The sequence below is a fragment of the Odontesthes bonariensis genome, chromosome 1 (genome assembly GCF_027942865.1).
Source record: "Odontesthes bonariensis isolate fOdoBon6 chromosome 1, fOdoBon6.hap1, whole genome shotgun sequence".
Taxonomy (NCBI): Eukaryota; Metazoa; Chordata; class Actinopteri; order Atheriniformes; family Atherinopsidae; genus Odontesthes; species Odontesthes bonariensis.
Genome location: NC_134506.1, coordinates 12812702 through 12840480, shown reverse-complemented (window position 1 = coordinate 12840480; position 27779 = coordinate 12812702). Strand labels below are relative to the sequence as shown.

The 27779-nt window shown below is 41.8% G+C and overlaps 1 protein-coding gene across 3 annotated transcripts; it reads right to left on the bottom strand.

Annotated features, from left to right (window-relative positions):
• Positions 1–113: 113 nt before the first annotated feature.
• On the bottom strand, positions 114–26893 carry LOC142388127 (homeobox-containing protein 1-like). 3 transcript variants are annotated; one of them, XM_075473092.1, is made up of 10 exons: positions 26721–26893; positions 16694–17197; positions 15826–15911; positions 15630–15740; positions 14717–14873; positions 14533–14615; positions 7704–7799; positions 7310–7404; positions 7111–7194; positions 114–7024 (listed from the first exon to the last, which is right to left on the bottom strand). In XM_075473092.1, the coding sequence occupies exons 2-10, from the start codon at positions 17194–17196 to the stop codon at positions 6695–6697; spliced, it is 1545 nt and encodes a 514-aa protein (XP_075329207.1). In that variant the 5' UTR covers position 17197; positions 26721–26893; the 3' UTR covers positions 114–6694. The 3 variants fall into 3 exon arrangements, with proteins under 3 accessions (XP_075329207.1, XP_075329291.1, XP_075329380.1); XM_075473176.1 differs by having other exon boundaries at positions 7310–7401; XM_075473265.1 differs by having other exon boundaries at positions 7310–7398.
• Positions 26894–27779: the final 886 nt, after the last annotated feature.

Below are 27779 nucleotides of genomic sequence, written 5' to 3'. Positions count from 1 at the left end.
AGAGCAACCATCATTAGCAGGAGCTGGCTCAGTGTTCCACTTCAACAATCGTCAAAAACATAAGCACGGAAATGTGCAAGAATGGGATGAATGAAACACAGCAACACGTGGCATGGAGTCTGATCAGTTTTTTTTTTATTATTCCCTTGTAAATAGAATATCAATAAAAACACACCTTAAAAATAACAAATTAAGGTTTTATCCAACAGATGAAAAAGTAACAAGAGGCCAATGTAGATTTTCTACATGGCGATTACACAACAGTCTACTGTCCAAAAAAGGCACTAAATCTTAAAATGGAAAGGAACAACAGGATTTGAAAAAAAAAAAAAAAAAAAATTCAATTCAACAAATACAACATACATCCAGCTGAGGTTTGATATTTTTCTTTTGACAGATTTATTGAAGCTTATTGCCTGAATAAAACAGAAACCACCATTTTAAAACTGCGATAAAAGATTTGTTCATTTTAAGTAACATTTCCAGCCTCTGCCTGATTAGAATAGAGCTTTAAGGCTGGAAAGTCTACAAATGATGTTGACTGCATTCATATTAAATTAACATTTCTACTCTTCAACTGTCAGACGGCGTCTCATAACACTGATGAGTGTCTGACAGCATCCAACTCTGTTAAACTACATATTTGTGGCAGGACTCTGGCAAGTCAAAGCAAGTATTCCGTCAGCAGACGCTTGTTCTTTTTAAACCAAAAGTTTAAAAGCAATACAGGATCCAAAGCAAATGACAAAACGGCATTCTGACGCAGACCGGCCACAGCAAAGTTTGTTTAACTGCACTTTCCCATAATCAGAACTTGAGTTATGAAGCCACTGAAAACGTGTGTTCTGGTCATAAAGAGTCGAAATACAAAGTGAGCTTAACTCAACGGGACTGAAACCACCGAAAACAACTGGGGCTGCACTCGTGAACGTGGCTCGTTTGGCTCTTTAAGTAGTAATTCTGGCTAAAAAAATGCTGATTAAATCAGAATTTTTTCTTAAATTTTGCAACACTAAAGTTTTCTTGTTATCTCACATAAATGACTGATATACAACTAGATTTACCTCTGACCTACTCATCCAATCATTTTCGTAAACACAAATGAGAAGCATGAAGAGGATCCGACTTCAACTACGACCCCACAGCAACCTTTTGTGTAGTTCTGTCATTGATCACTTCTGCTTTCAAAATATGAATACACTTTCCTTTCATTCTCAGAATGGCAACACTGTTACTCCAGACCCATTAAAACAAAACAAAACATCACAAGAAGACCATGAAGGCAGCATTAAATGATTTAAATCCTGAAATAATTTCAAAACAGCACGTGGTCTTAAATTAATCTACAGATTAATTTCAGAAAGGCTTCTGCTTAGCAGATTAAAACAAAACAATAAAAAACATTTATATTTTGGCGTAAATAATTCAAACATATGACAAAAAAAGCTACATAAATGATTATTGATGCCTCAAAGCTTAAAGCAAAAACACTCAGGACAGCTCTGCTGCCACACAATTAGAGACATTCCATCAAAGCTACACTTTTCTCTGACATTTAGTCTGAAACTCCACCAGAAGGAAGGAAGAACTACTTTGGTTATTCATGTTGGATGTGGGAGCTTATCAATTCATGAATTCCTTTTTGGAGTGGAACTTCCCTTTACATAAAAACTTATTATTCATTGGCTCTAGTCGGAGAAGGCGTTTCCCTTTTTTTTTTTTCTTTTTTTTTTTTTTCTGTCATTAAAGACATTGCCTCATCACAGTTTGCCATCAGTCAGTCTATTCTATTGTTTTTTTGTTCCCCTGACAGCCAAAAAAAACACTTTGATTCACATTGAAGTGGCCATTGAGGAACCTGCGGGGTGTAGCTTATAGGCTTATAGCTGAGGGGAGAGAGTGAGGTATCCGTGTGAAGACTTATTTCTGAACTAACAGCTTAGCATGTAAAGCACCAGACAAACAGTGATTAAATGAAGCCACTTCAGTGTTGGCTGTGTAACAGAACAATGAGAGTTTAGTTCTCTTTCATTAGTAGTTGTACGCTGATACAGCCATTGTAGAAGACCCTGTGTGTGAACATACAGTAGGCAGAGGTAATAAAGCTGGACAGAATTGAAATGTCTCCTGCCTGCTAATCAGGATTTATTACATTGTAGTATCATTTACTTTTTAAACCAGCTGGAAGGTTTTAGTCTTGTGAAACAAGAAGGTCTCACAGCTCTGTAAAATACAAGCAGCTGACCACACAAATGAGAAGGTTATGGACTTCAAGTAGTGTTGAAGAGCATCTGATTTGTTCAAAATAAATTAACTTTTAAGAACATCGTTTTGAGTTAGCTCATCTTAAAGCTGCTCCCAACTTAGGAACAAGGTTCTATGTGTAATGTGAATTCATTTTTTTGGCCGTCTGGACAATGGTTGCCAAAGTTGGCAGTGAAACTACATATTACTTCCCGCCCAGCACCAAACAGAGCATCCAGCTAGCAGCTAGCTTAGTGTTGAACGTAGCAGAACATTTAGCAGCTGAGGATATTGTGGAAACAAGGACTGTTCGGAGGTCTTGTGATGTAGTTATTATAAGACGGACATCAGACATCAGCATACTAGTGCTCCTAAGATTACATCTCTTTAGCATGGAACATTTAAGCAATGTACCAGTTATTGTTTGTAGTTCAGCTACAGGATGCTAACAGAGTTAACTTCCTAAAACTCGACCGGCCACCAAATGTAGCTCACCGAATGATGACGGGAAGCCTCTGCTCACCTCTGTTCAGTGGCAGTTTTAATAAAGCTTATTCAAACTAAATCGTAATGCATTCTTTGTTGATGAAAAGAGGTAGGCGCTACTACAGCTAGCTTAATTGTTTCAGTAAATGAGAAATGTTTTCATCCACTTCATTTACACTCGTGAGCAAACAGCTCATATGAAACATTCAAGTGCTTTAACTGTTAAAACCATTACTGCATGTTTCCATCAGTAAGGTAAGTTTAATTTTTTGAGAATAAAATAAAGAAAGCTCATTTTCTAAATTTACACTTAGAAAAAGTGTAAAGCTTAACGGAGCAACAAGGAGAGTGTACAGTTGTGTTGACTTGAGAAAGTCAGGTCCTCTGAGATATGACTCCAAACTAATGTTGATGCGGTGTTTGTAGCTGCTGGATGTGCAATTAATCAACCATTTACGAACGTGTTAGCCATAAAGTCTATGGTTAGCAGATTTTCAACCTCAAACACTTCCCCCTGGTGGCTAAAAAGTATCACTGCTTTTATTTACTAACCACATCTTAAACATCACCAACACAGCAGGACATTTTGTGTAAAAGAATACTAAGTGAGAAGCATAACAACATCCTAATGTTAAAGGAGAAACTAGTGAGCAGACTGTTTATGTTTTACAAATAAACTTCCAAAATTGTAAGATCAAATGTGTCCATGGTGGTGAAGTTCCCTTTAAACAAATGGCTAAAAAAAAGCCAAAGCAAAACTTTTAATACTTCTTTATGGTTGTTGGACTTCTACAATGGCTGTACACTCATAAATATTTGTGATTTGACTTTGGTCAAACATTTATTTTTATAGCTGAAGGAACTTATGTATGATAGAATTCACGTACTATGAACAACTGATCTGAGGAAAACATGAGTTTCAGAAATACCTTTCTTTTTCTTCTCTTGCTGCTACTCCAGTCTGACAGTCACTCATAGTGATCCATCAAACACTTAAAAAGCAGGGACTCTTAGCACCATGGAATTCAATAAAGTGTCATTTAAATGAAAATACAACTTAGGGCTGACGGTATGTGTTTACAACACATGGCATGTCGAGAACAAGTAGACATATCTAAAAACGATGCATTTTACTTGCAATAGTTCGACACATCTGATGTGCCTTTGATTAAACATATCTCTATTATTCTCCTCCATCCACGACTGTCATACACTCATAAAAAATAATTCCCCAATTGAAAAAAAGTTGGGATGCAAAGCGTTAATAAAATGAGAGTGCGATGAGCTGCAAATCTCACAAACCAATACCTTATTCACAATGAAACCTATTAAATGTTGAAAGTGAGACATTTTAATCTTCTTGAATTTGATGGCAGCAACACATCTCCGAAGTTGTGGTGACAGGACATGTTTATCTCTGTGTAGCATCCCCTCTTCTTTTAACAACTTTGAAAACATCTGAGAACGGAGGAGACCAGTTGCTGGAGCTTTGGGACAGGAAGGTTGTCCCATTCCGGTCTGATATTCCAGCCTTTCGACACTTCTGGGTCTTCTATGATTTACTTTGAGTTTCACGAGGAACAGAAGTGTTTTCAGTTGGTGAAACAGGCAGGTCAGTCCAGCACCCAGACTCTTCTACAATGAAGGCTGTGATATGCAGTCTGTGGTTTAACATTGCCTTGCTGCAATAAGCAAGGGCTTCCCTGAAAAAGACGTCATCTGGATGGGAGCATATGTTGCTCGAAAACCTGTTTACACCTATCAGTATTGATGGTGCTTTTCCAGATGTGCAAGCTGCCAGTTCCATAGGCACTAATGCACCCCCGTACAGTCAGATATGCAAGCTTCTGAGCTGAGTGCTGATAACGAGCCAAATGGTTCTTCTCGTCTTTAGTCCGGAGGTAGTGTCCATGATTTCCAAAAAGAATTTCACGTTGTGATTTGTCTGACCACAGAACACTTTTCCACTTTGCCTCAGTCCATTTTAAATGAGCTTTGGGCCAGTGAAGTTGTTGGAAGGTGGAATATTCAAAGTCTTTGGAGTTTTATGTAGAAGAGCATCATGATGAAATTGCTCCACACTTGTAGCTGCAATACTGCCCGTCCTTACTCCACTGTCCTCTTTCATGCTACTGACCTGTTGCCCATTAACCTCATCAGGTGCGACATGTTTCTCCAGCCTTTTTTTTTTTTAGTACCACTTACTTTTCCAGTCTTTGTTGTTCCCACCACAATTATTTTAGACATGTTGCTCCCAGCAAATTCAAAATGAGCCAATAGTTTTCATAAAATAGTCAAATATCTGACTTTCAACATTTAATATGTTTTCTATGTTCCATTGGGAAGAAAATGTTAGTTTAAGAGATTTTCAAATCATTGCATTCTGTTTTATTTACATTTTAAACAGTTCCAACTGTTCTGGAATTGAGATAAAACACAAATATCAAAACTTAATACTTTGGCTAATGTTCACTCACCTTTCACCAACAAGACAGACTCATACTGATAGTTTCTCTCATTATATCATATATGTCTAGATAATGTAACTAGAAAGAGATTAAGGTACATACAGTATACTGTATGTATATGTACGAACATGTAGTATATGTAAGTATTCACTACATTTTCATCTGTAGTATCTCAACAACCTCCTAACTGACTGACTGATGATCTCACAGTGATCAATCATTCCTGCGCATAAATGAATAAGAAAAACAACAGATCATAGCGGGTGCTTCATTTATATACGACTGTCTGCGGTTTAGGCTGACATTAACATGTTAGCACGATAAGGCTATTAAGATTCCAATTTTATTCAAATCTGAGAACCCAACACTGAAATTGTCTCTCTTGAATACTTGTTGTTTAAATGCCACTAAATTCATTTAGCATTTATTCAGAAGTATCTATGGGTGTTAAATTCTAATTTGGGATTACTGACGGGCTATTTACGCAACACATTTACTGAGTTACTAATTTGGGATCTGAATAATAAAAATATTGAAGGATTTAACAATATCTAAACTTTATTATTTCTCAAAGGGATTCTTTTTATTTTATTTTATGTATCAGTGCAATAAATTTAGTAATATTTAAACACTGACAGCACGTATTCAACAGCGATTACGTTTCATAATTATTTCATTGGGTGGTACTCAAAATGATCATGGTCTTTTTAGTCGACTCAGTCAGTGAGCTTATTTTATCAGTCAGGGGAGCATCATTCTGCTTCTTTCTCTTTGTACATTACTTGTTATCATCGGCTCACAGAAACGTTGCGACCCCGAGCTTATTCTGTTGTCTACTAAAAGAACAAACTGTGGAAGTCTGAAATCTAAAGGACTGCGATAAAATGCGCAAAAAGTATTTTCAAAGAATCACTTGAAATTAACCTCATTTTCAAATTCATGCACACCGAGGCTGTTCAGTTGTGTTGTGATCACAGTGCAAGACCCTGAAACGATCTGATTCACATGCCAAATACAGTGTTGTCCTGCTGTGGAAAAAGCAGCTTTCCGAGGAAATCTGCGCAAAGCATCGTTTCCCATTTTGACAACCAACTATGGAATATTCAAAACGTCTAAATATAAAACAAATCAACGAACAAATCAAGTGAAATAACCATAAAGACTCTTACAGCATATCTCCCCAAGTTTGTCATAGCTCAATGTCGAATTAATGTATTTTCTTTTGTTGGATTTGTTTAAAGGTACATTTTAAACCTTCCATGAATCGCTGGGGAACAATAACAAAGAAAAGTTTGTTATAATTATTATCATTATTATAATACACTGATAATAGCTATACGAGCGTAGCAGAGTAGGTTGGTGGTTGGAGGTAGGGTTGGGAGGTATCAGGGTTGGAGTTTACATGACTTTTGGTCTTTTTTTTCCCCCACTTATTACATTTCAATAATATCTGCTTGCATATAATGACACCTGTTGTGACAGCTCCGCCGCTCCCTTCAGTCATCCTCCAGGGTTTCCGTCTTGATCTCGCTCCCCAAGCCACATCCTGCCTCATCTACCTGATTGGCTGAGGCCGGGCTGCTCCGACTCCCTGCCGTCTTCTCCAAACCGACCGCGTCCTGGGGTTCGGACAGCACGCTGTGAATGCTGGGTTCATCCTGGAGGGACGGGGAAGGGGGAGACCACGACACACCTGCCAGTCTGGAACCTTCTGCCTGAGAGCTTGCCCCTGATGTGAGGGAGCGGCCTATCAGAGAGGTGCCCCTCTGTCCAGATACGCCTCCTCTAGCCAGGGCAGAAAACCAGCTGGGGAGCAGCGTGGGAACCTGAAAGAGGAACAGAATTAGGAGAGGGATCCACCAGTTGGATCTCTCTTGATTCTCTGTGTGGTGTGGAGGTAGTCGTGGCACACCTGGGTTGGAGAGGACAGGTCTGCTCGACTGAACGCAAACTGCCTGGCTGCAGCTCTCTTGTCAAATAAGGACACCTCACAACCCTATGACAAGTTATTCCACATCAAAATGAATCCAGAAGTGCAAATATAGTCATTTCTTGTTAGGAATGTATAAAAGAAGGCGTTCGAGCTAATTTGCTGAGTAGAGGAAGTTCACCTGATCAGGGAAGTCGTTTCCATCCACCTCGTCACTGTTGGACTGACCTCCTGGACTCTGAACCTCGATGCCATGGCTCTCCAAGATGGCTGCTTCTTCAAAAACACAAACTTCATCATAGCATATCAACTCTAGACAGGCGAGCAGCTGTGATGATGACGAGTAAAGAAGCTGCTGCTCTAACAGAACAACATCCTGCTGCTGCGGCTGGGAGAAACTGAAAATCAAGAACTCCCGGAGGTTTCGACAGGTGTGCATAAATCATATGGCAGTGTTTGGGATTAACATTGTGGGTGAAGCTATGGAAACGGACACAGTTTGTGTCCAATATGTATAACTACAGTAACATTTAATTTTATCCGTGCACCAACACAAACACAGAGGTAGACATTACCTATGTTAGCACGCCTCTTGATGTCTTTGCGGCGGTTGGCAAACCAGTTGTAGACCTTCAGAGACGTAACTCTCTCCAAATCAGACAGCTTCTTTCCTGTAACACACACACACACACACACGCAAACACACAGATCAGATCTCCGGACAGCTCCCTATACACCGTATACTCCCTCCGTCTCCACCTGCGGTTGCTTTCGAAAGCGCCTTAAGGTAATGTTCAAACACATGACGCCATTTTGCTTCTTACAGTTTAACCTTTCCCCTTCCAGTATTCTCAGAGTTTTTATCCCAGTTAGTGCTGAGCACAGATAAAGTCATTGTGGTGGGTGACTTTAATATTCATGTAGATGTTGAAAATGCCAGCCTAAATATGAACTTTAATTATGTATTAGATTCTATTGGATTTTCTGGAGCGTTCACAGACCTACTCACTGTCTTAATCATACCCTTGATCTTGTGCTGATTTATGGCATCGAGAGTGAACAGTTAACAGTATTTCCTCATTTTTCTTATCGGACCTTTTAGTTCACATTACTTGACTATACAGCTACTGAGAAGAAATGTACATATCAGAGAATGCTGTCACCAGATTTAAATAATTAATTCCATCATCCTTTTCTTCACTGACATGTGCAAATATTATAATGCACCCGTCCAAGACCCCACTCCAAGTGCGTTAAGAACCACATCACCTCCACTCAAATCGGAGCGAAAACCAGATGTTGCCAACGAATTAAAGAGCATATACATGGGATGGCGTGAACAACCCCGGCTGACAGATGTTTGCAGATATACTCGTCACGCCCAAAACCAGGTAGAAGCACGATAGAAGGGCAAGACGGACAAAACAGAGAAAGAGTGCCACCTGGCAGCAATGACCATGTATATAACTTAGGATAGCATTACCAAAGAGCCCGTTTTCAATGCATTTTGCATTTTTATAAAGCACTTCCTACTTTTCAACTAACCGTTTTGGGAAAACAAATTACCTTTATGGTAGATTCAGGAGCTACGTCATCCGTTAAGCGGAAGAATTTTTGATTCTACCCAAATTAAGTGGAAATCCTGACTATTCTATGTCTGTATCAGGCCAAGTGGTGAAGGAGAAAATTACCACACCCATTGCATGCGTCACTCCCGATGGGTCCTCCTTCAAACATTCATTTTTGCCGTCAGGACTGTGTCCCATAAATTTTATGGGCCGTGAACTAATGTGTAAGTTAGGCCTTATTCTCACTTCCACACCGGAGGGTGTTAAGGTCACATCACTGTCTGACTTTTTTTTCAGCAGTACAGTTCGACTCATCAGCTCTTACGTATGCTGCTCCTATTCCCACATCTCCTCAGCAAAACCCAAACATTGGTCTTGGCAGGGAGTGTGTGAATTTGTAGAAACATGCAAGAAAGAAACTGATAGGGCTACTGTCCCGGGAAATTTGAATGTTTGATGTTTTCCAAGCTCAACTCCCGGCTGGGGCCATTCTGTGTGGAGTTTGCATGTTCTCCCCGTGTATGCGTGGGTTCTCTCCGGGTACTCCGGCTTCCCCCCACTGTCCAAAAACATGCTTGTTAGGTTAATTAGTGTCACTATGTTGTCGCTAGGAGCGAGTGTGAGCGTGTACTGTTTGTCTCGTTTGTCTTTGTGATTGACTGGCAACCTGTCCAGGGTGTACCCCGTCTCTCGCCAGATGACCGCTGGGATAGGCTCCCGACCGACGGATAAAGCAGATATAGAAAATGGATGGATGGATGTTTTCCAAGCCATTGTCTGCATACAGAAAACCATTTGAGTATAGTGCATTGTCAAAGAACTGTGGAACTAGTTCCGACCACAAGGTCACATTTTGAAACATGCTTTTTATCTGAAACAGTTCCGTCTTCCTTACCTATTGTAGGTGAGATACCTACTGATCTTTGGGCCAAGAACAAATACAATGTGGGGTTGTGAACCGGTAATTGTCACCTCTAACTCTGACTCTTGTCCATGTCAAAAACAGTACCCTTTGAAGCCTGAGGCAACTAAGGGGATTAGGCCTGTTTTTCAGTCTCTACGGAAAGAAGGCATAATTGTTCCTTGTTAGAATTCACCTGTATGCGCTCCATTATTTGCTGTTAAAAAGATCTGAGACAGGTCAACCAGACCTCCAAGCCGTGAACGTTGCAGTTCAGCCACGTGCTCCCAACTGTGCCAAATCCCCATACCATTTTGTCCCAGATTTCCTCAGATGCACAGTTTTTCCTCAGTTGTTGACTCTTCTAACAAGTTTATCTCTGTTCCTGTGCATTCTGACAGACAGTTTTGGTTTGCATTTGAATTTGAAGGGAGGCCTTGGACTTTCTCCCGCTTGTGTCAGGGCTATTGTGAGAGTCCCACAATTTACAATGCAGCACTAAAGGCTAGCCTGGATCCCCTCAAATTAACTCTGGGGTCCGCCTTCTTGCAGTATGTGAACGACGTGCTGTTGTGCAGCCCTTTTAAACAGCAGTGTGAAAAGGACACAGTAACCTTGTTAAAACATCTCCATGCTTGTGGGCATAAAGCTAACCTCACTAAGTTGCGGTTTTTCCAGGATAAGGTCACTGGTGAGGAGTGTTGAGCCTAAAGCCAAAGATGAACGTCAATAGTTTTAGACTCCCTCAGTATGATGCTGAAATAGATATTAAGATGTTTTTTCTCCTCCCTCAGTGGTGATCTCAGCTCTTTGGAAAGTTTTAAAGCACCCTGATTCTTTACACATTTTAGAGAATTTTTATGGTCTCTTTCCCCATAACGTGTTCTTGCATTACAAAACATTCCTAAACCTGTCAAAGAAACAAATCATGTCATTTTTGGGCATTACTTCCTATTGCAGGAATTTTATTCCAAACTACTCATTCTCGGAAGTCCCGTTGGGTGCCGTCATCCATGGCAAAGATGTCCAGTCAGCTGACCATGTTCAATGAACGTCTGAAGCTGAGGCAGCTTTCACTCAACTCAAGTTAGCGCTCCAATCTGCTCCTACACTTGGCGTCCCTGATCCAACTAAACCTTTCACTCAGGCTGTGGATGAAAATCATGGTTGCATGACACCTGTTTTGTTGCAGGAACATGGAGGGAAACAGCACCCAGTTGCCTATTTCTCTGCAAAACTAGATTCTGTGGCTGCTGGTCTTCCCGGATGTCTCCGAGCTGTAGCAGCAGCAGAAAAGGCTGTTTTACCCTCAAGAGATATTGTAGGCTATGCTGATTTTGACTGTTTTGGTTCGTCATTCTGTTGTCATTATTCTTCTCAAGCAGAAAACCTCACAACTCTCTGCTGCTCGATGGCTCAGATACACTTCCATACTTCGTGATATGCCAAATGTCACCGTCAAACGTACTGTTCTCAACCCTGCTACTCTCCTTCCAACGTCTGAGGATGGCGAGCCTCACGACTGTGTTGCTGTTCTAGACCAGAAAAATACATAAATATACTTTATTGATCCTAAGCTAGGAAATTACAGGTTTGCATACCGAGACCTGGTCTCTCTAACCCTGACATGATTCTCTTTGTAGGTGGCTCTGCATTACGTGACCCTGCTACAGGCACCAACTGTGTGGGTTTTGTAGTGTGTTCGTCTTGTGACACTCTGTTGTCTGGTTCACTCCCCAAACAGTTCTCTGCTCAAACCTCGGAACTCATTGGTCTTATTGAAGCATGTAAACTGGCAGCTGGTCTCTGATCTTCTTGATGCGATCCTTCTGCCTGCTGCAGTTCCCGTCTGCTGGTGTGAGTCACACCAACGGTGTTTGGCTGGGACCTGGTGACAGTGAAAGCCGCATTTCCAGCCCCCGCTGACACACCTCTACGCTCACTCAAACCAGGTGATTGGGTGGTGGTGAAGGAGCTTCGTCCAAATGCTGGCAAGGTCTGTTTCAGGTGCTACTGGTCACTCACATGGCTGTCAAAGTCGCAGAAAGACCAACCTGGATCCACACCAGCCACTGTAAGAAGGTGCCAGAGCCAGTGGATTACTTCTACTTAGACATAAATAAGTGTAATCAACAGGCCTTCGAGGACACAAACACGAGTCAGCAATAAAAGCTGTACTCCATCGGTGTGTTAAGTGCTAGTAACCTCTGACACCGAAAACTGAAGGAGGACTCCAACCGCTGCCCCACGGCTCACACCCACCTAGCCATGTATCGGCAGATGGAAAGACTTATAGGCGCCGTTTCACTCAGCATATTCACGCTTGTGCTTTGCATTTGCCTGTTCCCTCTGTGTTTCCTGAAGTTTCAGAACTCATCATGTCACTCACAAGCGTCATGTCAGAGACACCTCTCTTGCAGGGGACCAATAAATGTCTTACGACAGTCTTGGGTTAAACGTAACATCTGGCATCAATTGGCAAATTACTCAGTGAGGTCTTTGTTTAGTGATTCCTGTGTGGTCTGTATCAAGCGTGCACAATAGATAAGTCGGTTTCTCGTCAGATGATGCAGGTGACCCAGAAAATTCCTTTGCTTGCACACTCTCAGGCAGATGATTCCGGTTCGGAATCAGATGAGAAATTTTATGTGGAAACTCTATTATGACTTCTTGTACATTCATATACAAGGATCCTTTATCACTACGACACCTTCGTTCCAAACTCACCCTGTGACCAAATGTACGTTTTTTCCTTCTAAGGTTGATTAATTTGATATACATCATTATAATTAAAAGGGGGGGATGTGATGGAACATCTGAGTGGTTTTCTTCTGGGTTGTGACCCTTTGGTTCAGCATGTGATAAGAGTTACTAACATGATAACAGAAAGAACTCGTTCTGTAATTTAACCACATCCCTGGGCAGGGATCTTGAAAAGAAAGTAATATTCTAATAACTGATTTTGGGGTATTTTATCTCTACCACGCAGATGTCCAACTGAAAGTTTCTATTTCGGTTTGCACACCCACAGCCGTGTATAAGCATTGAATGCAGATTCTGTAGGGCACGTTTTAGTAACGCTTCAGCCCGCTTGGAACCAGGGCTGAGGTGATAAGGAAAATCGTCCCGGTTGCAGTGGAAACACAGTGGAAACACACAATATCGCGCTGAGCCGAGCCGAAGCGAGCTAGTGGAAAAGCGCCATTAGTCTCTTGGTAAATTTTCCCACCACAATCTGTTACTTTAAGATTGGACTACTGTAATTCTTTATTATTGGGCTGTGCCAAAAATTCTCTGAAAAGCCTTCAGCTGATCCAAACTGATGCAGCCAGAGTTCTGATGAGATCTAACAGGAGAGATCATATTTCTCCAGTTTTAGCTTCTCTTCATTGGCTCTCTGTTAAAATTCAGAATAGAATTTAAGATTCTTCTCCTCACATGTAAAGCTCTTAATGACAAGGGCACTTTGCTCCAAGACTGCAGGTTTACTTGAGGTTCCCAGAGTTTCTAAAAGTAGAATGGGAGGCAGAGCCTTCAGTTATCAGGCCCCTCTTTGTTGATCCAGCTGCAAGTATATGTCCAGGAAGCAGACATCCTCTCTAACTTTAAGGTTAGGCTTAAAACTTTCCTTTTTGATAAAGCTTATAGTTATGGGATGGCTCAGGTGATCCTGAAACATCCCATAGTTAAGTTGCTATAGGCCTAGACTGCTGGGGGGGAACTCTTTTGTCGTACCTTTCCTCACTTTGCTCTCTTTTTCCCCCCTTTTATTTCCTCATATGACATTATGTACATTTGGCATTATTGTTGTCATTAACTTGTGTTTCCCTGTCTCAACATGTGTCGTTTGAACAGTGTTATGGGGTTTGTCCCCTCCTTTCTGTCTTCTCAAACAAACCCCAGCTGGTCGAGGCAGATGGCCACCCTTCCTGAGTCTGGTTCTGCCAGAGGTTTCTTCCTGTTAAAAGGGAGTCGTTTCTCTCCACAGTCGCCTCAGGCATTCTCAGGACGGGAGATTGGACCGAAGCAAAGTTTTCGGTGCAGTCTGTTGGTTTCTTTAGTTAGGAATTTATTTTTGAATAGGCTCTGAATGTATGAATTGGCTCATTTTGACTTTAATCAATTGGATTTGATTGGATTATGATTACAATGAATTGGACTCTAATTAGCTTGAAATGGACTGTATCATTAAAGTGCCTTGAGATGACATCTGTTGTGATTTAGCGCTTTATAGATAAACTGAATTGAAATGAACAAATTTACCATTCTTACACACAGGGAGTACAGAAAAAAATGTATATCTTCACTTACAGACTTTCACTGTAAATTTCATGCGTCAGTTTTCAACAAACTCATCTACAGCTCGCTCAGCATTTACGCTGCAGAGGAGGGGCATGCAATCCAGACTCTTGTAGCCTGTGGGCACGACACCAAAGCTCCATTAGTCTTGGAGGTGCCAATCTAACGCTATTAAGGCTGGCTATTATTGTGAAATCACTGCATCAAGAAAAAAAATAAATGCCTGCTAGTCAGCTTTATAAGAGAGACTGTGAAAGATCAGGTGAACAGCAAGCTGCGTGAAAGTACTAAAGAAACTATTCTTTGGTGGCTATAGGTTCTACAGAACTCAAGACTTTTGTCATTGGAGAAAAAAATAAATCACAATGTTATCGTACTTGTTTAGTTTCTCTGAATTATCCAACACATTTAAGGAGTGTCCTCTAATCTCCCTATTCTGTCTTTACATTTTTGCATCGTGATAAACATATAGGAAAACAAGAGATTAGTTAACATCAAATGAAAGTACTTCAAAAGAGGCTTAAAGAAATGAATGGTAATTGTGCAGAGTGAACATGAGCTAACCCAATGAGAACCCATTTATATCCCCACACTGTTTATGAAACAAGACAAAAGTTGCAGAGCTTAAAAACATACCTGGTTTCTGAATGACGGCGTTGCAGGCGGTGGCAATCTCTTCTCTCTTGGCTTCATCAGGATACTGGTTATCGCTGAAGTAGCTGGATATACACATAATGCTGTGTCACTTTCAGTTTTCTTTACCATTTTCTTGCCTTTACCTCAGTTTCCACCCTCTGACAGCTCTCCTCCTCCTCCTCACCTCTCCATGACAGCCAGACACTCCTTCCTCCAGGTGAATCTGCTCCCGCGTCTCAGACGGAAGCCCCCGGGGGGCGAGCCGAATGGAGGCGGGGCTTGGTGCCAGTCCATAACATCCTCCAGAGCCAGTGGGGCGGCACGCATGGCAAGAGTGGCACCTGGAGTCATAAACATCAATATTAATTCAATGTTTCACCACCTAAAAAAAGAAAAAAAATAAATAAATACAGAAAGCCAAACAATTAATCAAACCTCAAAATGTTAATCACTTTCTTTGGCATAAAACAACAGTTTGCTATTTCTGTAGACTAAACAGTCTGCTCAATACCTAAATATTCATATATAATGATGTTAAATTGGAATAAATATTTTTGTTTTGAGTTGTATGCTGACCTAAGTGCCTAAACTGAGACAAAAATCAGATATTCACTTTCACAGTTCGTGGCTGAATAAGCAAACTAGTAATCCCCATGAATGCTGGGCTACAGTGACAGCAGCCCATGAAATACATAGCATTCCTTTCTTTAAAACATTTTTACCTGATGAACTGTCTGATCGCACATCTCATCCTCATCATTAACTCAGGACTAACTGATACTCGTATCTTTTGACATGAGCCATGGCAGCGGCTTACTGAACAGACGAGTTGTTGTAACATGAGACGGGCTCACGCCAACACAAGACAAACGCAACAGCACACATACAGATTCTCACTCCTTTCTAGTGTATCATAAGAGACCGTAAGATAACCAGGGCAACAAAACCTTGGTGCATTTTTTTCTCGTCACATTTGTGCAGCTCGTTGTCACAGTCTAAGTCTGACACTTAGAATAAGAACAATAATTAAACATCTGAGCAGTTCATCTCTTACAAAAAGTGTTTTACTGAGAAGTGAAGGTGGAGTTTGATTTTACCAGGGTTGTTCTTTTCCAACTGGTACCAGCGGAAGAAGGCTCGTTTCTTCTGCTCGCTGAGGTCCGATCCCTGCTGGAGGAGCCAGTGGGAGATCCGGCTCTGGCTGATCCCTGGAGGATGAGGACCCTGTGTCACTCAGTGGGTTTGATGCTTGCCTTACTCTTTGTGCAAGTATTTTAGTGGACGGATACTCACCTGTTACCTGAGCCACCACAGCCTGGGAGATCCGTCTGTTGGCCAGGAAGGACTTGATCTCTTCTTTGATCACTGCACTATCTCTCCTATGACAGACACAAAGCACAACATGCATCTAAATCTCCAACACTCTGATTTTAATAGAAACACTTAAAACACAGCTGCTATACCAATTGTTGGACAAGTATATTAATGGCTGTAAGTGTGTGGAAACCGGAGGCTGCATCCTGCTGCGATATTATTTGCTCTCCCTCAGGTTTGATTTCATCTTCACACATTTTCCAATCAATACAGCTATGATTACTGCCGTCTAGCTGCAGACTGCAGATGAGAGGCACTAGAGTGCATGTGTGCATTTGAGTGGATAGTGTATGTCAGACAGTAATCCTCAAAGCATATTCATTTTCAGAGTGTGCTCCAGACTGGCTTCATGACAATCAGGTCTTCTGTTGCCGCCATCTATTCTATGTAATACCAGCATGTTCAGAAATCAGGTTGGATTAATTTATGCAGAATGTGGCCATAAACAATAATTCTACATGCTGTTTTAAGTCATTGATTTTACAGAAAGTTTTGCTGCTTGCAGGGACAGATTACAGACACCCAAACCCCAGTAAACAAATGGCCTCACAGTGCATTTTGACAGTGGCACGTAACCAATGACCTAATGAAAATTTTCACTAAAACTAACTTTGTTTAGTCTAACATAGCAGCTAACATTACCTTGTGTAAGCTAGTAAAGCAGCTGGAGATACTGTATATTGTTTAAGCTAAAGAAACAATAGCTCATAATGTGAGGTGGATGCTGCTCATGACTTTGGTTGGTATCGGTCAAAATACAACTGACTTAACTCTAGTATGGTCTTACCTCATCAAGTCTTCCACTTTATCATCAACATCTATGTCCTCTTCACTGGCCTCAAACCCGTAACCTGGCCCAGTCACAGTGCCACCAACCACGCCAATCGGAAACCGGGGAGGTGAAAGCTTCCCATTGGTGATGGAAACTAGACCATTCTGCGCAACTGCGGCCAATGGAAGCGGGGACGCCGCTGGAACTGGTAGAAGTGGGGAGGTGGTGTCGAAGTTGTTACTAGGTGACAGTGAACTTTGGTTGTCGGGGAAACTTGTCTGAGTAGAGGCGGAAGTCATGGATGAAGAGGCAGAGACTGTGTTGGAAGAAGTCAAGGAAGACGAGGGTGGCATGTAGGAAGGTTTATGGGTCAACTTGTGTCCATGTTGCCGGTCCAAGTGGTCAAGAGTGTCCAGAGCATGGAGTACCTCGGCGTGGGTGATCCCTGTCCTGCGAAGCCTCTGGAGGAGGTCAATCTGCTCGATGGTGAAGCGAGGCTCCTCCCTCTGCTGGAACATCCTGTAGAGTATCATTATGTCATGATTAGTGAAAAGTGTTTAAAGCCATGATGGCCATCTGACAGCTGTAATTCACTTTGCAGATAGGCCTGTCACGATAACAAATTTTGCTGGACGATAAATTGTCTCAGAAACTATTGCGATAAGCGATAATATTGTCGCTAAAGGGCAGCATCTCTTTAGCAATGAAGCGAACTACACTGTCTGTGAGTGTAATCCATTTCGCACTGTCCTGTTTGTACTTAATTTGTCGACAAAACGCCCCAGTGACTGTGCTCTGTCGGGAAGAGGAAGACGGCCCACTTGTTGTGTTTTTTTTCCCCAACTGGGAAAACTGCAGCGGATGATTGTGTTTTAGATGCATATGCATGTTTGTTGTGTTGCCGCTTTTAATTGAGACTGTTTTACAAAAAATGCGACACACCGACTCGTACACGTTCAGTGGTTCACAACAGGCATTCGGTTTAAATCCGAAATGCTCCCACACTGCAGCTGTCGCGTTTGGCTTAGAAACCAATTCCATCTTTTTTGTCTTTATTAGGCATAGCCTACTCGAACTCGCAACTAGCTTTCTCTCTGCCTAGTGCCTACCGGTATACTTCTCACGCGGCTCTTTAGTTGCACTCTGTGGTAGGCTACGCCAGTAGTCCCACCTCCCCACACACCATGCGACTGACAAGTGACTGACATGAGGGTTCACTCATCGTTACTCTTAAGGTCCCGAGAGGGAGAGAGAGAGAGACGAGGAAAACAAACAAGCATGCAAATGGCATTTATCGCGGCCAGAAAAATTATCGAGCTTATTTTAATTATCATGCGATTAATTGATTTATTGAATATCGCGACAGGCCTATTTGCAGAAAAAAGATTTAACAGTAATTTCATGATCAAGCTAAATGTACCAGTTGGTCTAAATTAAAGTGTCACAATGACTACAACTGCTTGCCAGTCAAGCAGTCTTGGAAGTCACAAGCTGTTATCTGCTGACTGTGGTTGGTTTTAGACCTTTAGTTGAACCAATAAAAATCTAGATAACTGATAATAGATGGCCATGAAACTCAGCTCCCAGCACCGTACAAGAAATGGCAGAAGGCGTTCCTGACGTCACATATTTTTTTATTGAAGGCCATTCCATGCCAGCTCAACTAGACCTCCTAGTGTATGTTATTTATTTGAGGTGGGAACATTTTTGTGAAATAAAACAAATAAACTTTTAAGACTGTAACACCTGAAGCTCTAAATACTTGCTGCTATCATGAATATTTGCTTTTGACTGTAAGAAGTTATAAAGGATTGTTGTGGAAATAATAAAGATGATATGAATATTATGCCAGATGGATTTATTAATTTTTTTTTAAATGTATTGAAACTTTTATAGGGGGATTTGTTGCTGATCAATGCAGATTATCCCACTTGATTAACAGACTGGCAAAATGGACTCTAATATACTGAGAATTATGAGCAGCTTTGTGCACAAGCACTTGATATAATTCAAGCCAATTTTTTTTTTCCTTTTGCAGGCTTTGTTTCTACCGCTAACAGAACTGGAGGTCAGTGGAGATGTCAGGTTTTTATTGCATCCGTTTTATGCTGCATGTACTGCATGGCTTTCATCTGATGGCTGCAGACGCTGTTGTGTACACTTTGTATTCAGTCGTCTGTGTTGTCTCGATCACTTTCTTTTCCAACTCCGAGTTCTTTTATGACACACGGGAAACACTGCTTCTGTCCAGGCTTTAAACACCTTCCTGTGTGAGTTGGGAGCTCACCTCCTTTTTCCTGCATTTGATGATCCTCAGGGAGCGACTATTTGCCGTTTGGATTCTGAAGCAGTTTTCCCATCGTTAAAAAAAAAAAAAAGAGAATCTATAATGTGACCCGGCTGAAGTTCTGAATTCTGGCGGAGCTGGTATGGAATGAAATGAGGATAAAGTAGACAGTTTTCAGTGCAGTCCAGCACAGTATTAAGTAAGTAAGTAAGTAAGTCAATGTTATCTATATAGCACTTTTCACAGATAAAACACAATACAATTTAAATAAATACACTGTGAAACACTACTTTAATTAATTAAAAGCTTTTCTGTATAAAAATGTCTTCAGCTGCTTTTTAAAAGAATCAATGGAGTCAGCAGAGCATAAGGAAAGCGGGAGAAAGTTCCACAGTCTTGGTGCCACTGCCTGAAACGCCCGATCCTCACGGGTTTTGAACTGAGTACATGGGGCAGCCAACAACATCTGACCAGTGGCGGCTCCTCCATAGGGGCGATTTGTGCGACGCACTACCAAACACAGTTTTTTTTTTTTTTTTTATCTAGTTGCTAAGGTGGGACTGATCTGCTGTAGGCAAACTGGTTGTATATGTCATTGTCCAATCAGATTAAGGTCGCGCCTGGTGTTGCTACGCCCATTTTGTGCGATTTCTGTCAGGGTCGAATTTGCACCAGGAAGCTCCCATTGACATGAATGGGACCTAGGTTTTTTTCAAAAATTCTGCTCCCAATGCATTTTCTATGAGGGTTTATGTGCTCGCACAAACGACGCACAACGGGCTTTCGTCATATGTCTGTTGCGCGGGACCATGAACATTCTACTTGTTGTTGTAACATTGTGGTTTTCAATAAAGAAAAAAAAAAAAAAAAAAAAACATTCTATGAAGAAGATGGCGAGTGTCGAGTGCAACAATACAGTAGTGTTTCTGACAGAAGTACCCTTTAGTCGTCGTACTAATGCGGAGAAGGAAGTTTGGAAGAATTTTGCAGGATTTTCAGGCTCGCCTTGCGAGGCAAAGATGAAACCCAGGGCTCCACCAACCCTGCTATTTTTCCAGGTAGTATTTGATGTAGCTAAATAACTTACCCTTTTGTGCTCAATCATTGACTTGTAATGATTTAAATCTATTATATAATGTTGACAATGATAGCAGAATGTATAATGACACATTCATTGTTAATGGTGCAGTATTATATTTAAAAAAGAGAGAAATCTCACATAAGTAAGCTGCACTTAACCATGTTTGACAACTGGTTATACTTTTCTAAGTCATATTTTCCAAAACTTCAATAAACACTTGACTTGGATTTATATGTTGTCATTTTAATTACATTCTTTAGAATGAAAATTGAATGAATCTTATCATTAAGAGCTTATGTGTTTACTTATTTCATAGAATCCTGGAACAATATGAGGAAAATAAATAAATAATGGTTAAGGTGCAATATTAACTGATTGGCAAATTATGCAAAAAAATAACAAAAAATTATTTAAAATTATTACAATAAATTATGCTACCTAGACAAATATACCTCAGTCCTATGGACTTTTATGGTACTTATGGACATAACGGGAGAAATTGCAGTCACTTTGGTTATTTGGAAGACCAAATAACCCCTCGACTCTACGTTGTGTTTATTTAAGGAAGACAAGGAGTTTCTGGACGATTGGACATTTTATTTCCTGTGTGGGAACATAACAGGTTTGCATCAGTGCAATCGGTTCAGCGTTGCACAGCACACTCTGATGCAGCTTTCACAGACTGGAAATTGCACTACCTAAAAAAAATGTCAGGAGCCGCCACTGTGTCTGACCTGTCGACCTCAGAGAACGAGAAGAAGAAGACTGGGCTTTCAGCAGGTCAGCGATATATATTGTGGAGCTTGACCATGTAAGGCCCTAAAAGTGAAGACTAAAAATCTTAAAATTTATTCTAAAATTTACTGGCAACCAATAAAGGGAAGCCAAGACTAAAGACGAAAGTCACTGCATGCAATGCCGCCATTCACAGGCTTTCATTTTCAGCATCGCACCCAAAAACGTGCATGTTTTGATCAATAAAGCTACACTCCGACATAAGAGAACTAATTCAAAAATGTGTGTGCATTTGGTAACTATTGCAAAAATTTTTTTAAAAAGGCGCTTGCAATAAATAGATTAAATAGTATACCTAATAAACAATAAGAAAAAAAAAAAAAAAAAAAAAAAAAAACAGTTTATGATCCTGATTTATTGAGAAAAGTTGAGCTCATTAATGATCTTTTCTCACATCTGTGAGAAACACCACAGATGAAACAATAAGGACAAAAATGCCTGTACACTCACATCTGGTAGCTTCCTGCTTGCAGATTTACAAACTACACACACACACACACACACACACACACACACAACCTCTTCAACACAGCTCAGCAGCTGCTATCCAGATATAGACTGCATTCCTCCAGATTCAATGAGGCTTTTATCACAGCAGAAACACTTTCAACCCCAATAATCATGCTATGTTATGCAAATGCACCCAGTTCATTATGTGCTCTTGTACTGTATTATATACCATGGATTAAAATGAAATAGCTACATCCTGACCTTAATGTGGTTTTAGCACATTAAATGTTAATTCTTATCATTAGTTGCATTTTAATACCTTGTGTATCCTTAAACATATAGTGAACTGGGGGGGGGGGGGGGGGGGGGGGGGGCATCAATTATAGTCACAAAGCTGTTATGGGGAGGGGGGGTCTGAGGGAGATAACACATATGTCTTAGTGCTTTTCTTTCTGGTGCAGAGAGGAAAAACAGGCAGCAGCAGAAAATTAAAGTCAGAAAGCAGATCGACGCTTTGAGATATAAGACAGGGGAGATAGAGGGCGGGTGGGGGTGCGGGTGAGTGTGTGTTTGTGTGTGAGTGTGAGGGGGAAAAATGCCAAGAAAAATTTACATCTCAGATAGAGAAGCTTCATACTTTCTCTCCCAGCTGCAGAGGATGACTCATGCGGTATCAAGTTGGACTGATAAATGATCGATAGAGGGCTGCAAAACTACAGCACAGAGATTATCTCAACTGACTGCTACACTTCATTTAGGGTAACATCTGTGTTGAGTTTTAACTGTTTTGTTGGACATTACTGACTAAACATTTTCACATAGTCTATAGACGTGTTTCTGAAACCTTGTTTCCTGACTTTTCTGCAAGTTTTCATGAAATTTATGGAAGAAGAACGTTTTCAAATATCCACTAACTAAGTACATGAAATAGATATACATTAAAGTCCCCAGACAATGCAAATTCAAAAGCCTCATTACTTTCATTTGGGGGTATATTGATTAGGTCTGCATGTTTTAAAGTTCGAAACATCATCGTTATTCTCATAGTGTACGTTGCTGCGACACCTCTGATCACCGTTCGTCTGGAATGCTCTCTATTAGCTCCTGTCTCTTTAAAAGCCCCTCCCAAAGCTCAAGTCTGCTGTGATTGGTCGAAAATCCTGCTATGCTTGAAAAGGGATTGTGACTGCTTATTAACTCTTTCGGTGCCATTGACGTCTATAGACGTCAATTTAAAAAAAAACGTTCACTGCCAAAGACGTCTATAGACGTCAATTGCGTTTTTTAACGGAGCGGACTGGGGGACAATCTAGCGGAGTTCGTCACTAAATCTTAGGCTTGTAAACACTAAACAGAGAATATACTGGCAAAATTACCCGCAAGGTGGCAGCAGTGCCACTTTGCACAAAAAAAGAAAAAGCGTGTTTTCTCCGTTTTTTGGGTCAAACAGCTGATTTTGGTGAAACCAACCTATATTCTACTGTCTATTACTAAAAGACTGAAAATGGTAGAAACAAACTTTTTTTTCCTGATCAAAGAAGAGAGTCTACTCTTTCTTGTGGTAATTTCGGTGTGTACATAGTCATAAGACACACTTTTCTGTGGGTCTTGGAAAATCAGTCAAAATACTGAAAAACACTTGGCAGTATGGGTGGCTCTGAACTGAAAATGGCTGGCAGCCAATGAGTTAATTGTCGTCTGGGTGTGAACTCCAGATGTCTTAGTTCATAGATGGACTCTTACGGTGCGTTCACACCAAACGCGATGCGAATATTCGCACCGCCTTCATCGCGCGATCGTTGCCGCAGGTGTAAATTAAATTCCATCGCCTCAAACGCCTCTTTCGCGCGAGTAAAAAACGAGTGATTAGCTCAAGGGGCTATCCATGGCTGATCGCGTCCTTGTACCTGCTGTGGCAGTCCGAGATTCGTCTGAAACGCACACGCCGTCGTGTCTGGATCAGTGACATCATCCGGTGGTGCATTCAGCTCGGATAATTTCATCGCCTTCTCCAGGAGTTGCGTCTGGATGACGGCCGCCTCCAGCGGCACCCCAGGCCCACCAGGACCCAGCCCGACGACCCGCTTGGGAGGACCGGCGCCTGCAGCCGCCGTCCCGCCGAGAGATCACGGCACCGATCCTCCCGAGCAGGCCACCAAACTGGGTCCCGGCGAGCCCGAAACACCGCTGGAAGCGGCCGCCACGGGAGGATCGGTGCCGTGATCTCTCGGCGGGACGCCGGCTGCAGGCGCTCCGCAGCTGGGCCGAGAGATCGTGGCGCCGGTCCTCCATGAGTTCCGTCTGGATGACGGCCGCCTCCAGCGGCACCCCAGGCCCACCAGGACCCAGCCCGACGACCCGCTCGGGAGGACCGGCGCCGCGATCTCTCGGCAGGACACCATGCCACAGGCGCCCCGCAGCTGAAACGGAGCCGCGGCCCAGCTGCGGAGCGCCTGCAGCCGGCGTCCCGCCGAGAGATCACGGCACCGATCCTCCCGTGGCGGCCGCTTCCAGCGGTGTTTCGGGCTCGCCGGGACCCAGTTTGGTGGCCTGCTCGGGAGGATCGGTACTTTAATTTTTTTATTTTATTTTGTCAGGGACCATGTGCAAAGTACATTAATTACAAAGTAAAGAGATGACCTGCACCAGATTGTAGCTTAGAAGCTAATTTCCATCTGCAGTCCCATCTGCATGTCACAGACAGCGCCTGTCCATCTGTCTCCACGTCACTGTCGTCCAGAATCTCAACGCTGATAGGCTGTCTGGCGCGAATATTTCGCCAAAGTTGGATTTTTTGAACTCGCGCGAATCGCATATTTTCACTCGCGCGGCGGCCACCGCATCACCGCACCGCCTCACCGCTCCTCACCGCGCCTCACCGCGCCGCCCCACCGCGCCTTATCGCGCCGCCGGCTCGAATCCGCGTCTAATCGCGTCTTTGCATTGACTTTGTATGTAATCGCGTCGCCCGACCGCGTCTGGTGTGAACGCACCGTTAGATCTGAGGCAACCAGGGCACCCCACCAAACATCTTAACTAACCTGCCCACTTCGATTGCGTTAGGCCTCCGTCTGTGCAGGGCTACAAAAAAAAAAAGTGCTCCTAATTTCAGAAAACTCTTGACACATACATTGATTTATATTACTTCAGTTAAGGGCCATCTACACCAAAAATAAATAAATAAAAATAATCATGACATGGGCGTCCACGTTGCCCAATGAGGACCAATTTTATTCATATTTTAGCATTAATCAGCATCAGCCTGATGATATCCCACCAATAATCAGAAGACATCAGTACATAATAAACGCCAAGACTCCATCAGCACCAAAGACTTTAGCAGAGTGACGCTTCGTTTACAAAAAAAATGAATTAAAAAAATGTGGTCAGAAACAGAAAACAAGACTGTATCCTATGCGATTCAGTTTTTATCCGTTCTTATTGTAAAGATCATGAACAATAGCAAGAAAACAGTGTGAAGCACAGCTGTCCATATTCTATCAATAACACAACGATAACACTATTGTTATCGTTGTGGTGTGGTGTGGTGTGAACTCGGCCATACACTTGAATTTCAAATCACAAAAAGCCTTTTGTGTATACACTTTTGTGTATTGATTTTGCTAAATCAATGCACGCCTATGACTGCATAACTGTTTTCTAATTTCATACACCCTTAATTCGCAAAGTATATAAATGGTCAGTCCCCCAAACCAGAGAGCTCTTCAACCACATCACAAACATTTAATCAGTAATATTTCCCGCTCCTGTGAAACTGTTTGGAGCCCCTTTACGGGGTCCTGCCTGATGCTTTGAAAACCTTGGGTCCAGAAACAAACTACCGGTACACTTTAAACTTGATGGGAAAGATTTTATTTTATTTTTTTATAAAGCTGATTAAAACTTTTTCACAATCTATATCAGACAAGGTAGGAAACCAAGTCCAATGTGCTGCTTTTGAAACGGTGCTATCAGTTTTAAGATAAGCATTGATTTTTCCACATTTATCTGGAATAGAGTTCCACTCAAAAAGGTTTGTCGCCATGTTCGTCACACCTCAGGAGTGACGGTCCAGCGACCACGCTCACTTTGAAAAGAAAAAAAAAAAAGATAACATGGTACAGAGAAGGGATTCGTCTTCGCAATAAAGCAGCAGAGAGCTGAAACTGACTGAAAACGTCTGACTGTGAGGCCCAGAAAGGAAGTGGGCAAGAAACAACAGGGCCAATCCTATAGTGATGCATAACTGCTTGCAAGATGTCTGCTAAGGAGTGTCCAGACTGTACGTAAACACACAAACGCTGCTATGTCACCAAAATGACTGCAAAGCGTGTCCTTTTAAATGACACAGCAGATGCTTTGGAAAGACATTGAAGCTCCAAATGCTGTTGCCATATAATGAACTTGACCTTTGACTTCTTCAAAATAAATTACTTCCATGCTCTCCCCAGGGGATTTTTTTATTGTCAAGCATGGAAAAGAAAATCTCCAGCTGTCTCCAAGTTGAGGCTTTGTGGATACTATCCTCGTACTTCCTTGACAAACTACCCTCCATACAACAACGGGCTGTCACATTGTGTGGTTTTGTATGCGTGTGTGTCCTAAATAAAAATAATTTAAAAAAATTTTTTAAAAAAATCACATTTTTGCTTAACTCCTAGCTTCCATGTAAGAAAAGTCGACCACGTTGAAGGATAACTGCATTACAGGGAATGGACCTCCTTACCAAACGTGGCATTAAACTCTGTCCTGGTTGCAGACATATGCCAGTTGAGCTTTGTCACAGCGGGCAACTTTTAAACTGGGCTCGGAACCCCAAATACAGGAAAAAAAGAGCAGCTGGTAAACTTAGTCGGGGAGGTAGTGGTCCTCAATGTCAAATTAGTCTCTATGCATAAAGCTGACTTTCTTAAAACTATCGACTTTCACGCCGAATTTCGCTTTTAATTCCTCCTTGCTTCAAGGAAACTGTGACGCCAAAATAAGAACAGTCTTCGGAAGCTTTGTGCCATGGAAAAACAACACAATTCGGCACATATCTAACACCATTTTTTTTAAGCACAACAAAAACAGTACAGTGCACAACTAGTTCGCCAGTTCAACGCAATTGTCACGTTCTACTAAAATGCAGTTGCACGGCATTAATGAGCATCGTGGACCAGAGGGAAAAGTTGACATTGTGTTTGATTGAGTGTTCCTTCTAAACTGTACACATGCCGAACAGGAGTCCAAGTCTTCATTATCCGACCGAGACCGTTTCGGTGGCGTGAAACTAAACCGCCAAGGAAACCGCAGCGACACTGGCTTTTTTTTTTTTTTTTCTCTCTCAAGGAGTTTACAGTTATCCCCGTAAAGAGGGGGGAAAAAGGAAACGCATCGGGCTAGCAGGAGCGTTTGAAGACAGCAGTAGTTGGAGCTGCCTGACTTACCTTATTCCAGTCCGAGAGCCTCCACAGATGTTTGTTTTATCATATATCTACCGCCTTGGGGCGCAGGGACACTGACAGTTTTCCCAAAATGTCTCCCCTGCTTCTAATTGGGCTTCAATCCGCCGTCAGACAGATTCGCCTTTTGTCCGGCAGACAGGCGCCATGTTGATAAAATGACGCAAGGACCGCCGGGAGTCGCAGTTCAAAGAGTTTACTGTTAAGTGTAAAAGAATGACAAACACACAGGCTGCATGTCAGGAGCGGCCAAGTGATGTTTAATCGCAATTATGGACGGTCAAATTCTACCCATTATCATGTTATATTCTCTGCAATCTTTAGTTTGTTTGTAGATTCTCACTGTTGGTGCCTGAACTTTTTATTTTCTTATTTTATTTTCTTTATTTTACGTTTTTATGAGGTTAGAGATGCAGATGGTGACAGAAAACAGTTGATTCAACTCTATAGGAAATGTTAAGGCAGTGATATGGTATGTTTGACGAGGTTATCAGCTTTACATACTTTTTATTGGATTTTTTGCTCATTGTACTCACCACATACTTTTCAATTAGTTCCAACTTTTACACAATTTAAAGGCGGGGTAGGGGATCTTTTTCTGGAACATTTTTTTACATATTGCTTGAAATACTCTTCACACCCTCATTGCAACCAATTAATTAAAAGTTTTGACACAAATATGAAAAGTTTTAGTGGCCTCTAGAACGTACAATCTAGGAAAAACACTATCCAATCAAACTGAACGGACCGTTCATAATCTGCTTCTCCCCCTGCTTCGAACCACTTTTCATTTTGAAAATACTGCCCTGAATCTGGCAGATGGCAACTAAACCAATCACAACGCAGAGATGTGTTTTGAATCAACGCGGGCGGGGCAGAGGGTCAGGGCGTTGGCCTATAGGCACAGACACGGTTTGAAAGACAACGGGTTGTGCTCATCAACAATGTTCCGTTGTATCCATTCATCGGAGCCAGACTAAATTAGACATCCAATCCATTTAGGCTGGTTTATCAGACTAGAAGAAAAGGGTTGGGACTTTTTAC

Excerpts from the sequence above, each read along its gene's own strand:
- LOC142388127 (XM_075473092.1), bottom strand. The coding sequence starts at position 17,196 with ATGTTCCAGCAGAGGGAGGAGCCTCGCTTCACCATCGAGCAGATTGAC. Across the intron at positions 15,741-15,825 it reads TGTGGTGGCTCAGGTAACAG|GGATCAGCCAGAGCCGGATC; the intron begins GTGAGTATCCGT and ends CTCATCCTCCAG. Across the intron at positions 7,025-7,110 it reads ACCTGTCCTCTCCAACCCAG|GTTCCCACGCTGCTCCCCAG; the intron begins GTGTGCCACGAC and ends TTCCTCTTTCAG.